Source organism: Rhincodon typus, chromosome 16, assembly GCF_021869965.1.
Source record: "Rhincodon typus isolate 14 chromosome 16, sRhiTyp1.1, whole genome shotgun sequence".
NCBI lineage: Eukaryota > Metazoa > Chordata > Chondrichthyes > Orectolobiformes > Rhincodontidae > Rhincodon > Rhincodon typus.
Window position 1 is genome coordinate 12,741,364 of NC_063347.1, and position 16,020 is coordinate 12,757,383.

At 42.5% G+C, this 16,020-nt stretch overlaps 1 protein-coding gene across 3 annotated transcripts in view; it reads left to right on the forward strand.

Moving 5' to 3' along the window:
• The window catches only part of sema3fb (sema domain, immunoglobulin domain (Ig), short basic domain, secreted, (semaphorin) 3Fb), a 239,239-nt gene that overhangs the window by 177,131 nt on the left and 46,088 nt on the right, over positions 1 to 16,020 (forward strand). For all 3 annotated transcript variants that reach the window (XM_048606458.1, XM_048606461.1, XM_048606460.1), the window contains 2 exons: positions 8,611 to 8,747; positions 10,469 to 10,583. In XM_048606458.1, the coding sequence (XP_048462415.1) occupies positions 8,611 to 8,747; positions 10,469 to 10,583 (252 nt within the window). The remainder of the gene's footprint in view (positions 1 to 8,610; positions 8,748 to 10,468; positions 10,584 to 16,020) is intronic.

Here is a 16,020-nt window from a genome sequence, read left to right on the forward strand (position 1 = left end):
AATATCAGAAAGCCTTTTTTTTCAGACAGAACGTGATAAATACCTGGAATAATTTTGGCCTGGAACTTGAGGTGAGAAAGAATCTAGTATTAACCATCGAACGCTGCAGTGGTGATATGTATATTTCTACATCATGAAATAAACAAGCCAAACTGAGCCTCCCTCATCAGCACTTTGCTATATGATTTTTGTGATCTTTGTGAGACCCATGAGATTAGTTTTAAACTAACTTGCTGTCAATTGCACAACATATGTGCTCTCCTACTGCCTATATCCACAGGTTTTGTATGGAAAATTGTGGGTTTATTCTTACCCCTGCAGTGTATCTTCCAATTAAAAAGTTTGGCAAGCTTACAAGAGTTTTAGAGAAAACTTATGTATTCTTGTCCCCTTACCCCAATTTAATGCACCATCACACATTCAGTCTCGTGAAGACACATGCGTGTACAAAGGCTGATACAGATAGAGACTTTTCAGATTTTCTGGTATTTCATCTGGCAGGCCACTGGTTTCTTGAATGGATTTGATGCTTTAAGGTTGAGATGAGGATTCTCTGCAGGTTGTAAGGCTTCTAGTTGTTGAATATCTGGCAGGTTAGTTCTCAGGTCAACTTTCGAACTGGGACAGTTTAAGTACTTTGGCTGCTTGATGGACATTAAAATAGTTTTGGATTCTGAATCTTAGACTGGCTGATATCTGATGGATTTGCTGAACCCTGGGTTAATGAGGATATAGTAGTTAAAACAGCTTCAATCCCATGACTGCTGCAGTAACATTTCTGAGGCCCACCCATTGCAGTTTGGATGGGGGAAGACCATTGTAATATGCTAGGAAGCTGGATAATGTCCAATGAGTTTCTATCTTCTCTTTATCCAGTATGAAACATGGATCAGGCGACCTGGAAATTCCAAAGTCTTTAGGTGCTGGCCATCCTTGTCAACTACACAGATGGTCATGAGGTAGCTTCACCTTTATATGAAATTTAGTCTGGCGTTTATATGCAGGCTCAATTGAACATTCAAGAAGGCATTGGATGCTTTTAACGGTGAGCAGGGATATGGAGAAAAGGCAAGGTATTGGCACTGGATAATAGAGTTTGTGTAGATATGATGGGCAAATGACTTCCTTCCACGCCATCATAATTCAGTGATTGGCCAGAGACTTGATTGGCCAAATCCCAAAAGTTTTGCAATCTTTGGCAGCCATCTTGACAGCTTGTTTTGTGTCCAATTAATAAATTTTAGACTGAAAGTTCATAATATAATAACCTGTCCTCAGCCTAGACAAGATTGGATTGAAATCTCACCCAATCTTAATTTTCACCGGTAGTTTGTCACTAGGATAGGATTTTTAAAAATTCATTCATGGAATGAGGGCATTGCTGACTAGAGCAGCATTTATTGCCCACCCCTATTGCCCAGAGAGCAGTGAAGAATCAACCACATTGCTGTGCGTCTGGAGTCATGTGCAGTCCCAAATGGCTAAGGATAGCAGTTCCCATCCCTAAAAACATTAATGAGCCAGATGGATTTTTCCAATACTCAACATTGGTTCAAGGTCACCATTAGACTCTTAATTTCAGATTTTTATTGAATTCAAATTACGCCGTCTGTGATGGAGCGATTCAAACCAGGTCTCCGGAACATTCCCTGGGTCTCTGGATTAACAATCCAGTGATAATACTGATAGGCCATCCCATCACAAAATGGTTCAAATTATCCTTCGCACTTACATGCAGGAACATTTACAACCAATATGTCCCAAGTTTATAAAGGTTGTTTTGCTCTGAGGTAACAGTGTAATGCCATCCCAAGCTTTGAATGGCCATCAATGGCTGACATTTTCTCTTCACTATGTTCTTCAGGTCACTTTCCATTGTAAGTGAACACGGCCCACTTATGCCTTGACTCACCCTGTTCTGTTTCGATGCAACGTTGGAGCAGTGTCTAACAGCTGGCCTTGGCTGGTATAGTATCCCATGCTCCAACAGCTGTGTAAATAGCCACAGCGCTAGGGTTACTGGTGTCAGTTTAAAACCATGCTCATGTCGACATGACTGAGTTATACATCTCTAGCAGTTAAATGTGAAAATATTTCAAGTATTTAAGCAGTCACTCAAGCAGCAAAAATATACCTTACCAACCAGGATGGACTCGTATAATTTATTTGGTCTCCACTTAGCTCTTGAAGAACTGTTAACACTAACTGAAGTGTCTTACTAAAAGCAATTACCAAGAAGTCAATGTCCATGGGATGGAACATACTCCTGGGGCTATAGGTAGTGACTTTTGAAAATGCATTTGTAAAATACAATCTCTGTTACAATGCCTGTCACAACAGAAAGTGTTTCCTTACCCTCCCCCTTCACATACTAATTCATAGGCACAGATGTTTCCGAAGTAAAATCTGATGAAAAAAATAATAACACCCTCCTTTTCTTTGTTAGTTTGGTTTTCTTTGCTGTTGCCTTTGCCAGCTGTCACGCAGTCCCGCAAAAGGCAAGTGGATCCACGTGATGTAAAGATACAAAGAAAATTCATAAAGGGAAGGCACATTTCAACCTATTTCCCATCAAATTGGGCACTGAATTCTTCTTCAGCTGGGCACTCAGAGCCAGTGACAGAGCAGCATTGCCTCTCCTCCTGTAACACATTGTACTTGTGACTGTGTCTGTCTGCAGACACACTGATGTGTACAAAAGAAGCATAATCGTGGTATTGTCTGTGGCAGTATTTTCCTTTGTTCACACACCAGAGGCTAATTATCTGTTCAGTTTCAACCAGATTGTCTGCAATATCTCATGATGCAGGGCAGACAGATTAATGAGGAGTGAGAGGCACTGCTGTCAGGTGCATCAAGCGCAGAACAATTTCTCTCGCATCCTCCACCCGCCCATGTACCTTTGGCTATCATTTCCTTTTCTCTTCCATTTTTTACCTGCTTTCTCTTTGTCTCCAACTCTCTCTCTTTGCTCTGTTTGGGCCCCACCATTCTGTTAATCCAATTTTTCTGTTGGTTAATCCCTTGTTTTTTTCACTATGCCTAAATCCATCCCCATGTTTGCACTATTTAATTCCACCTAAAACCAAATTTAAAAGAGCAGATCCATTTATCAAATGAAACAGTATGAAGGGCACCACCAAATAACTTGATGCCATAATGCCTGAAACAAACCAAACATTATTTTTTCACCTTTCTCAGCTCTGCTCAACTCTATCCTCCTCTCTTTTTTGGGTAAAGGTTGGCTCCATGCAAGAGACAGTCAAACAAATGATCTATGGTGTGAGTTTAAGAAGTGGCCCTAGAAATAAGGGATGTGTTGGCGGCACACCTTCCAAGATTCTTCAGATTCTGGAACAGTTTCTAAAGATTAGAGGGTAGCTAAAGTAACACCACTATTTAAAAACGGAGATAGCGAGAAAACAGGGAATTATAGACCAGCGAGCCTGACATCAGTAGTGGCTAAGATGCTAGAGTCCATTATCAAGGATGTTACAGCAGCACACTTAGAAAACAGTGGTAGAATCAGATATAGTCAGCATGGATTTACAGTAGGGAAATCATGCTTGACAAATCTACTGGAATTTTTTTGAGGATGTAACTAGTAGAGTTGATCAGGATTAGCCTGCGGTGTATTTGGATTTTCAGAAGGCTTTTGACAAAGTCCCACATAAGAGATGAATGTGTGACATTAAATGATTGGGTCTAGTGTATTGAGATGGATAGAAAGTTGATTAACATACAGGAAACAGAGTAGGAATATTTTTTTTCTGAATGGCAGGCAGTGACTAATGGGGTGCTGTAGGGATCAGAACTAGGACCTCAGCTATTCACAATAAATGTTAATGGTTTAGTTTAAGGAAATAAATGTAATATCTCAAAATTTGAAGATGACACAAAGCTGGCAGGAAGGGTGAGCTGTGAGGAGGATGCAGAGATGTTGCAGTGGGATTGGGACAGGCAGAATAAGTGGACAAATTCATGGCAAATGCAGTGTAATGTGAATAAATGTGAAGCTATCCACTTTGGTAGCAAAAATAGGAAGGCAATTTTTTAATTGAATGTCTGTAAATTGAGAAAGGGGTATGTTCAACAAGGTGTCCTCATGCACCAACTGCTGAAAATAAGCAGGCACAGCAGGCAGTAAAGAAGACAAACTGTATGTTGGCCTTCATAACAAGAGGATTTGAGTAGAGGAACAAGCATGTCTTGCTGCATTTATACAGGACAATGGTGAGGTTACATCTGGAATGTTATGTGCAGCTTTGGTCTCCTTATCTGAGGAAGGATGTTCTTGCTATTGAGGGTGTATAGCAAAGATTTATCAAACTGATTCCTGGGATGGTAAGACTGACGTATGAGGAGACATTAAGTCAGTGAGGATTGTATTCACTGGAGTTTCGAAGAATAAGGGGGAATCTCATAGAAACTTATAAATTTCTAACAGGACTAGACAGGTTAGATGCAGGAAAGATGTTCCTGATGATGGGGGAGTCCAGAACCAGGGGTCATATCTTAAAATAAAGGGTAAAGCTTCTAGGATTGAGATGAGGACAAACTTCTTCCCTCAGAGAGTGGCGAGCCTGTGGAATTCACCACCCAAATCCCTTGTTAGAGCACTCACTTCAGGTTAACATACAATCCCACTCCCGTGCGATACATTAGAATGAGTATCTCATGTATTTGTGTAGGGAGGACAGAGGGAACAAGCAAAGAAAGGAATTTCTTGAATAGGCCTTCTCCCTCCTGTGGGTGGTTAGGCTACTAGTATTACTGAATATTCCAGCCTTTTGAAATCTGCATGACTGCATGAAGTTCGGGGCCCGTGTGTATAATAACTTTGGTCTAATTCTAAATTAACAGGCAGGAACTAACTGTCTGCAGTAACTCATGTTTAGTCAGTGCCATTAATGGGTCTACATAGTAGCACACATGCTTGCTTCCAGTACAACCCAATCCGTCACTGTTGCAATGGGCCTTTACCTTTCAGTCTCATTATTACAGGAGTATTGTGATAAACTGTCTTAATATAGGGAGAACAAGAGCCTTTCATTGCTAAAACTGGATTGTGTTTCTTGCGCTTCTCCTTGCTATCCTATTCATGGCACACTGGATGGGAAGCAGGACTTACAACAGGCCTGCCAATAGCAAGATATGCAGATGCTAGAGTCAGAGACAACACAGTGTGGAGCTGGAGAAACACAGCAGGCCAGGCAGCATCAGAGGAGCAGGAAAGTTGGCGTTTCGGATCGGGATCCTGAAGAAGACCAACTTTCCTGCTCCTCTGATACTGCCTGACCTGCTGCGTTCCTCCAGCTCCACACTGTGCTGTTTACAATAGGTCTGCCCTTGCAACAGCTCCTACCTGGCACAGTGGCTCAGTAGTTAGCGCCACTGCCTCACAGCACCAGGGACCCCAGTTGGATTCCACCCTTGGGCGACCCTCTGTGTGGAGTTTGAACATTCTGCGTGAGTTTCCTCCGAGTGCTCTGGTTTCCTCCCACGGTCCAAAGTTGGGCAGGTTAAGTGGATTGGCCATGCTAAGTTGCCGGTCGTTTCCAGGAATGTGCAGATTAGGTGGATTAACCATTGGAAATGCAGGGTTACAGGGATAGGGTAAGAGGCATGAGTCTGGGTGGGATGCTCTTCAGAGGGTCGATGTGGACTCGGTGGGCTGAATGGCCTGTTTCCACACTGTAGGGATTCTATTGTGGCTGAAAATGCTGTCCTGAAACCAATTATTATACTGGCTGTTGGTTGACCCTGAGTTTCCCCAAATTGGAACTGGAACGGCAGCCAATGGTGTGCTGAGGCAGGTGTCACATGGTTGAGCCAATGAGCAGAGTCTCCAGTGCAAGAATTCGTATCATGCCAGTCTATAAGAGATACTGATGCTTACAGACAGCTCTGTAATCACACAGATCACACCTACAGTTTCTTAAGTGGATTTTCCAGTTTCTTCTTCCACAAAAACATGGAAACGTACAACCTTATAGGAGCAGCCATTCAGCCCATCATTGTCTGCATTGTTTCTATCCCACTATCATGCCTTTAATTAGTTGTATTGGTCATTATTGCAGTATATGATTCAGATTGCATCTCATTCTTCGCGCTCGGGAGTTGGATGTATCCATTTTGCGGCTGTTGGATCAATTTTTCAGCGTTTGGTATTTGCAAGGGGCACAATAAGTGGGCAGGTTATTGCATCCACTACCCAATTGAACTCCAAAGTAGAGAGTCTAGAGTGAAACAAGCAGGAAGACCTCGGGGTCAAAGCAGAGAGCAAAAGTTAATCAGTTACCAGGCTGATACTGGACCATTGGAACACTGTAAAATCTGACCAACACTTTTATCCAGTGATTCCCTTAGTATCAGTGTTACACCCATTTCCAATTATTTTGAAGTTTTTTTGGTCTAACGCTATTTAGAGTTTGGTGGCTTGTAACAACAAATTAACTATAGATCCAATTGCCTCTGTATTTTAACCAGGTCACACAATGGTACTGCAAGAAAGCTGGGCATACAATATATTATTGTTGTATCCTTTATGAGTTTGGGAAATCCCAACGCCCCTGACCAGGCAATGAAGCCATAGTTGAAGTCTTGCCACTACAGGAACACAGAGCACAGCAGTCAATCTATGAGAGCCAGGTCCCTCATCAGCAATGTGATCCTGACTAGAGGTGCCTGGTGCACTTGAAACTCAGCACCGCTGAAAGTGTGGCATTCCACTGGATTGTTAGTCCAGCTTGTATACTTGTGATTCTGGAGTAGGCAACCGGTTGGCTTGGAGGTGAGTGTTGCTGCCCTGACCATCAGCATCCAGGTGTGGCTGAGGAAGTGAAATACAGTTGTGAAACGTGTATGGTCCACACTGACTCGAATGGTAGTCCTCTCACCTCTGAATTATAAGTTACCCAGTTCAAGTCCCGCTCCACAGCCTGAGACCAAGAATCTCAACCGACCTGACAATTTAGCACTGAGAGAGTGCTGCACGGTCACAGTTCGGTTTCAGACAGTAAATTCAGACCTCACTTCTTGGATGGATGTGAAAGATACCAGATCCCATAAACGTTCAATGGCGTTACCATCACTGAATCCCCCACTATCAACATCCTTGGCATTACTCTTGACCAGAAACTCAACTGGACTCACCACATAAATACAGTGGCTACAAGAGCAGGTGAGAGCTAGGAATACTGTGAACTCAGTAGCTCACCTTCTGATTCTTCTGATCTTTAAGGTACAAGTCAGGAGTGTGATAGTGTACTCCCCACTTGTCTGGATGGGTATAGCTACAATAACACTCAAAAAGCTTGACACTGTACAGGTCAAAGCAGCCCGCTTGATTGGCACCATATCCACAAGCAACCACTCTCCACTACCACCACTCTGTAGCAGCAGTATGTACTATTTACAAAATTTGCTGGAGAAATTCACTGAAGATCCTTAGAAAACACCTTCCAAACCCATAACCACTTCCATCTAGAAGGACATGGGCAGCAGATAAATGGGAACATCATCCACAAACTCCCCTCCAAGCCACTCACCATCTTGACTTGGAAATGTATTACTGTTTCTTCACTGTTGCTGGGTAACAATCCTGGAATTCCCTCTCTGTCAACATTGGGGGTCAACCTACAGTACATGGACTGCAGCAGTTCAAGAAGGCAGCTCATTACCACCTTCTCAAGGGCAACTAGGTATGGGCAATAAAAAATGCTGGCCAGGCAGTGCCCTCTACATCCCATGAGTGAATAAAGAAAGCTATTGTTTCAAAGAACAGCGGGGAAGTGATCAGTGTGGTGGCCAATATTTCTCAATCAATTTATATCCCAAAGGAACTATAATCCTGACATTGTCACATTTGTGGAAGTTAGCCAGGTGCAAATTGGCTGCCACATTTCCTACATTGCAATAGTGATTCCATTTGAAAAGAATTTCATTGGTTATGACAGGTGAGGACTTAGATTTAAAGTGATATGCAAATGAAGCAAGGATGATGTGAGAAAAAAAAGACTTTTTCCCTCAGTGAGTAATTCAGGTGGGGGAACAGAGTTTGGAAAGGTCATGGAGGCAGCTTCAATTCAGGCAGTCAAGGGAGCATTGGATGGTTATTTAGATAGAAACAATGTTCAAGGATATGGGGAAAAGGCAGGATACTGACAGTAGGTACAGATATGATGGGCTAAATGGCCTCCTCTGCACTGTAACAGTTCTTTGATTTCCCATTCAGAGATAGTAAGAACTGCCGATGCTGGAGTCTGAGATAACAAGGTGTGGAGCTGGATGAACACAGCAGGCCAGGCAGCATCAGAGGAGCAGGAAAGTTGACGTTTCGCGTCAGGACCCTTCTTCAGAAATGGCCCCAGAAATGGCTTCAGAAGCCCGATTTCTGAAGAATGGTCCCGACCCGAAACGTCAACTTTCCTGATCCTCTGATGCTGCCTGGCCTGCTGTGTTCATCCAGGTCCACACTGAGTTATCTTTGATTTCCCGTGGAGCATTTTGAGAATTCTGGTGCTCGTGAAAAGCTTAGTTGAATGCAAAAGCCTTTCTTTCCTCTGTGCATCAGCATTCACTGCGCATCTATGTTCTGTTTGGTTTCAGACCCAGTGTTTGTCCACGCTCAGTTAATCCCAGATAGCGGTGAACGTAACGATGATAAGCTTTACTTCTTTTTCCGGGAGAAATCAAGTGAGACCGGAAGTTCAGCCATTCACTCGAGGATAGGACGGATCTGTCTGGTATGTCGGTTTTCACTCAGTGACTGCGGGATTGGAGATTCTGCAATATTTTCCCCACCAGCTGAAATTGCAGCTCCCACATCAAATAGTACAATTTAAAAAATCAAAATCTACCTACATATAAACTATAAAAGTGAACAACGATGAAAAGCAAATTTGAATCATTCCTTCCTTAAAGACCCCCAAATCCTATTTCTAAATCTGTTTTATTTGATCTTTTGTAAATCTATTAAGACAGCTAGTAAAAATGTCTGGCTATAACAGGAAAGAAAATAAAGTACTTAAATTTATTTAGACCCCCTCCCCTCTCCCCCCAAGGGTGTCCCAAAGCACTTCACAATCATCGAGTTACTTTCCTAAACACTGGCACATGTCTATCGACAAGATTGTGTGCAAATATCGCCCAGAGGTTACACACCAGGTCCTACAGCATGTTATACAACCACGTCATCTGTTGTGATAGTGTTGGAGTAAATATTGGCCAGTACACCAGGAAGGATGCCTATGTGCTTCTGAGAATAGAGGCATTGGGACCTATTGAATCAATCCTGAATTGCTAGATGAAGTTTTGGTTTAACGCAGGGCTTCCCAAACTGGGAATCTCAAGCTGAAATGAGAAGGTTGCTGGCTCCACTATAAAAAATGGGTGTTGTGGAGCTGCAGCTGAAGTTATTCAGATGTGCTGCCCCTTTAGCAAACCTCTGCTCTCAAAGGTCTTCCCCTCCCTCCCACTCTCAAGGAGTCCCTGACCAATGTTGGTACAGATCTCACTGAAGGGTCACGATATGCGAACTGGCATCATAGCGGGAGATATTTAGAAAGCATTGCTTTAATGATTCACCTGAAAAATGCTGGCCATATCACTTTTACACAAGCAATGATAACTGATAAAGTTAGTTACAATATTACTAAAATCATGATAGGGCCCATTTTATGACCAACAATTGATACTGTACCCATGTTTGTATTCAGCTGATGGATTAAGGGAAAGCCTTGGGCTACCAGTGTCCTTTCTTAATTGGCTCACACATTAGCATTCAGGACCCAGTAACTTGTGCCTTCATTTAAAATAAAGTGGTGTTGTTTCTGCCTTGTTATGTAAAAGTTTTCTACTGTTGGGATAATGGACAGCAGAGCAACTTGAAACACTCTTAAATCTCGTACAGACAGGAGTGTTGAAAGTCTCAACATCAGAGGGACAACCATTGTGAACACTATATAAATGATTAGGAAAACCAATGGTATTATTGTTTACTGCAAGGGGAACAGAGTCTGAAAGTGAGGAAGATTCGCTGTAGTGTATAATGTGTTGGTGAGACCAATCTGGAGCACTGTGTACAGTTTGGGAATGATAACCTGAAAACAATACAATAGCATTGGAAGCAGTTCAGTGAAAGTGCACTTGACTGATACCTGGTGTGAAGAAGTTATCTAATCAGGAAAAGTTGGGCCTATATTTACTGGAGTTGAAAGAATGAGAGGTGATGATGTCAGCGAGAGACCAGACAGGTGATCAGGGTCACATGCTTAGGAGGGACAGGCAACTTTGGATTGGTGGTTTCCAAAGTGAAATGTCCTCACTTTACATCTGGGACTGTTGTAGATTAATTAATAGAGATTGACCACCACAATCTTATTAACTTCAGAAAACACAACTACCAGGAAGGTAGGTGAGCTCTGTCCTTTTTTGGTCAATTCCTATATGACTATTTCTTTTACAGAATGATGATGGTGGCCACTGTTGCCTCGTCAATAAATGGAGCACTTTCCTGAAAGCTCGCCTCATCTGCTCAGTGCCAGGTCCTGATGGAATTGAGACACACTTTGATGAGCTCCGTAAGTTATCCTGATTACCAGTCATGGATTAGGGGACTTGGTAGCACATCTTCCCATTTAGGGTCACTATACAAATGCAAGCTGTTGTCAATACTTTGATTTAACACCTTCATTTAATTCTGGTTTATTTTGTTGGGCTTGCTGAGAGTACAGGGGCTCTGTCATGGTGCATTGAATTAGGATTTATAAACCAACCTCCCTATAGCCCCTTCACCTTAAAAACCTGATAGTTTCTGAGAAGGGGCCTATGATATTAATGTTTGCTCATTATAGAGTAGCATGACAGAATGATATACAGGACATTAAATACTCTGCTTCTTCATACCTTCTTTTTCATGTACATAAGCCAAAGCAGAGGCACTTGGGTGTGGATTTGCATTAGGCATTGATCAGGTTGACAGCAAGATTAATAAATCATGCAGTATTCTTGGCTTTATTAATAGGGGTGTAGACTACAGGGCAAAACTATGTTGAACTTGCATTAGACACTAGTTTGTTCTCAGCTGGAGTATTGCATTTTGAGCACTACCCTTTGGGAAGCCACTGGAGACAGCGCAAAAGATTTACGAGAATGGATGTAAGGATGAGGAACATCAGCTACAAAGATAGATTGGAGTTATTGGACTTTATTTCCTTGGAGAAAAGGTGTCTGAAAGAGATTTGATAGATGGATTGAATATCTTGAGGGCCCTAGACAGAGTCAATACGGAGAAAATATTCCAATTCGATTAGGGATGACAGAGCACAGATTTAAATTAATTGGCACAATAAGCAAAGGCTTCTTTTGTGGAAAGACACTTTTAAAAGTCTGGATTGCGCTGCTTGAGAGTGTTGTGGAGGGAAGTTCAATTGAGGTGTTCAAGAGGGAGTTCTGCTGTTACCTGGAAAGGAAGATGTGCTGGGTCAGGGGAGCAAAAGGCAGGAGAACGGCCAATAGCTCATTCGGAGAACTGGCATAGATATGATGGGTCGAATAGCCTCCTTCTGTAACAACTCTGTGATATTGGGCCTATATGTTGGCAAGGGTTAGGAGAGGCGTCTGCTGTATGGCAAAATCATAAACGCTTTCTCTATAAACAGACTTACAATTGTTCTGCAGAAAGATCACAGTGCTTCCCATATTAGGCTTTTAATCACAGACCGACTATCAAAGGGAAGTAGGTTTTTATTCCTATGGAGAGAGAGGAAATCAGAATATCCAAGTATTCAGAGTTTAGTGCTGCCCTAATGGGCTTTAACTCGAGAAATTGGCTTGGAATAACCTAATGCCCTGGGAGAACTCCTATAAATTTTCTCTGCTTACTGAGTACAGCCTGATCTGCTGCCCAAGGACTCAAAAACTTTGTCCAAAAACATCCCAAAGGCGGTGAAAATTTTAGCAGATCTGATTAAAACAAAAAAATGTCTTGCCTTCCCCAGAACAGAGCAGCATTTGCAGAGGCTCCACTGGGAGAATGCTGTGTAATGTGAGGAGATCTTAAAAAAAAGAGGAAGGAAGAGGATGTAAAATACCTCACAGAAAATCCTTGCTGAGATTATTCCATCTGCACAAAATCTGGAACTCATTACACAGCAAATCAGTGAGACAGAGCCACCTCCGGCAATTCTATGGTGTGTGCATATATCGTTGCCTGGTAAGCACTCTGATTATGTGCCAACTCATGGTAAAATTCAAACCATAATACAACAGTCCATTCTGTAGTAGGTATATTCCATGACTTGCCATATACAGTTGCTTACAGCAGACCATGGCTTGTTATGTACCTTGTCTCTTTTTGAACATATAGTTGTTTGGTAGCACAGAACTTCAGTATTGTTGGAAAAAAACACATTTTGTCAAAGCTTTTCATCTTGCCCTCATCAGGACAATTCATAAAACTACCAGTAGTTTCCCCTGGAATTGGAACCCTTGTGAATTGTCCCGATGTGTACAAGATGAAAAACTTTCACAAAATGTGCCTTTTTTTTAGCAATATGTGTCTATACCACCACAGGATTGGCTAAGGCACTATCAGGTTGCTTTTAATTAAACCATTTCTTTGTGTTATCGAGCGTGATCAGATTATGTTGAAAGGCACCTGCAAAAGATTCAGCAGCATGTTAATGAGATGTACTCTTTCTTTTAAATGAAATCCAGCGCGTATAGCTTGAAAGATGCAGAAGAAGTCTGCAACAATAAAAGCCTTGAGTGTTATCTAGGCTCAGGGACTTTACAGGTTAGGAGTCTATTAAAATATACTAGGCATTGGTTTATGCAGCATGTTCACCCAGAGCACGTTTTATGTTTGTGTGGTTCTGTTTCAAATCTGGTTTTAATCATCGGCAGTGGAAGCCAATGGCACAGCTAGAGTGTAACAGTGAGTGCCCATTGTTTGACTGGATTGTTTAATCTGCCCGAGTGATGGATTTAGTTTAGAATAAATGAGACTTGTCGTGAAGTTGGGCTGTTGAGCTAAGTGATGCCGTAGTGAGGCTCTGCCTGAGTTTAAAAGCGCATTATGTGGGAGCTGTCAGCAAAGGTGGCTCTGTTGCTCCATTTTGATGGCTATAGTAACAGGTTTTGAATGTGCTTTCTTTCCTGTAGTGACTCCCATGCTAGCTGTGTTTTGCAAGTAGAAGGTGAGCTCGCCAACTACCTAGATATGACTCAGTGAGAGAACATGCGTCTGTGATTCAGGCATTGCAGATTCAAGTACACACCAGAGAGTATTGAGCACAAAATGTGTTTGAGCCAAAGCACCAGTTCAGTATTGATAGAGTGCTGCACTGTCAGAGGTGCTGTCTTCCAAGTGAGACCTTGAACAAAGACTTCTTGGGCAAATGTAAAAGTTTTCATGGTGTTGTTTGAAGAAGAGCAGACAAATTCTTGATACCCTGGCCAATATTTCGCTCACCTAACATCACTTTCATATGAAGATAGGAGCAGGAGTAGGCCATTCAGCCCATTGAGCCTGCTGTGCCATTCAATCAGATCATGGCTGATCATCTTTCCCACGCAGTCTCCATATCTTTTGATGTCAGCAATATCGGAAGCCTATCAATTTCTATCTTGCCCAATGATTGAACTTCCAAAGCCCTCTGTAGGAGAGCATTTCAATATTTCATTGCTCTCTGAGTGAAGAAATGTCTCCTCACCTCGGTCTTAAATGGCCTGCCCATTATCCAGAGATTATGTCCCCTGGTTTCACACTCACCAGCTAAGGGAAACACCCAAGAATTTTGTAATTTACACGTTTTGTTTTTCAAAACTCTCGAACACAAACCTATTCCTCTTACGCTCTCCTCACAGGACAATCCCAACGTCTGAGACAAACCTGCATTGCACTACGTTCAGGGCAAGTATATCATTCCTTAGACAAGGGATGTAAAATGTACAAACATTTCTTCAGGCACAGTCGCACTAAGGTTGTTATACAATTGCAGCAAGCTATCTTTACACAATTTGTGAAATCTCTTCTTCTCCTGGTTTTCCCATGATACAGCGGGTCACTGCAACACTGGTTAATCAGCTCATATTAGTTTTTGGATATGGCAGGTGGTTTTGGAGTATAAAAGCAGGGAGGTCTCACTAAAATTATACAAGGCACTAATTAGACCACATCTGGAATGTTGTAAACTATTTAGGCCTCCTTGGGACCAGGGGTCATAATTTCAGAATATGAGATGCCCATTTGAGACAGAAATAAGGAGGAATTTCTTCTCTCGGAGGGTAGTGAATCCGTGGAATTCTTTACCGCAGAGGGCTGTCAAGGCTGGAGCATTAAGTATATCCAAGGCTGAGATTGACAGAATTTTAATCAATATGGGAATCAAGGTTTATGAGAAAAAGGCCGGAAAGTGGAGTTGAAGTTGAGGATTTTCAGATCAGCTATGATCTCATTGAACACAGGATCAGACTTGATGGGCAGAAAGGCCTATTTCTACTCCTACGTCCTATTGTCCTTAACAACTGGCTGTCCTTGTTGCTGCAAACCCTCCCTGTTTACCTTAGCTGGGGACAATCATCAATACATTGTGGCAAGCCTCAAATAACATCACTCCAAAGAGGATTTCTGGTCATCATCGCATTGTACACTTTGCTGCTGTATTCCCAACATTACAACAATAATGCTTCAAAGCTGCTGAATTGGATGGAGAAGGACTGGGACTTGACCTGAGATGGTTGAAGGCGAGATACAAACTGTTCCCTCCTCCACGGGTTTGTAAACAACAGATTGATAGATACTTTCCTCCTGGAAGTCTGTGCCTTCCTGTTCAAATTGGGAGGCAAATTACCCTTGGGGTTAGCAGGGATGAAGTCAGACCCAGGGAGGGGATTGAGTCACACGGTGTTAGCCATTGTGTCATTCCAAGCCATCTGCAGCTCGACAGAGTTAATGACATCAAAAATTCAGTTGGAGGAAATTTGCAGCCATTCCGAGAGTCATCACGACCTCCTGGCAAATATCAAAATATCCCGTTAAACCTCCCGCGAATGCTAAAGGCTTTTGAATAAATCCGACTGCAGAACCTCACAAAACAGTTGGTGATTTATCAGCGACTAAAACACTGCAATACCATTTGATGAAACTAGTTAGCACTTTTTCCGAGAACCCCAGCCCCCAACTCCCCCACAAGAATGAAACAGTACGAGCCCTTACCCTGAGGAGCATTTAGTGACTGGATACTGTTGTTATTATGCTGTGTGCCTGCTTTAAAAAAAAATCATTACTTTGTCTGGGCTTGGTGCCAGACTCTGTGAGGAGTTTGAAAAGTGATGCGTATGCTGTGCTCGCAATGCCATGGCATCAGGAGGTCTCAGTGAGTCCACGCTAGTTTGCATTCACCAACTTGAGCCCTCCCTAAGGGATCTCATTAGCTATCAGTACTGACAGGAAACATTTGATTTTGTTTTTTTTTGAAGTGTGGCTGGGTCAAACTGGAGCTGTGTTTGCCTGTAGGCCTCACCAACCCCCTGCCGTACAGACAGGTTACTATCCCGGCTCCCACTTCTAATCCCTCCCCAATTCCCTGTTGTCCATCAGGGTCGCCCAGGTTTACAGGATGTTCTTGGGTCCAAGGGAGGGACAGCTGGGAATTAAAAAGCCCAGTGGCACTCGGTACTGAACAGGAGAATACTCTGTTCATGGGCGTGAAGTTGAATAAAGTCTTCATTATATTGACAAAACAAAATGCTAATCCTACCTGGCTGCAAAGAATTACCCTGTGGCATATTTAATTGAAAGGGAGGGGAGAATAAGATTGGAAAATAATAGCAGGAATTGTGCTCCCGATGCACTTGAGTAAAACATTGGCAATGCAGTCAGCACTCCAGGTGGCAATTCTGTTTTTTCTCTGCTGTCATCATTCATAAAATGAATGATAATATTTAGTTTCAGAGGGAAATGAGCAGCACACTGCCGCTGAGAATGTAGGGTGCGACTACATGCCTCTGATT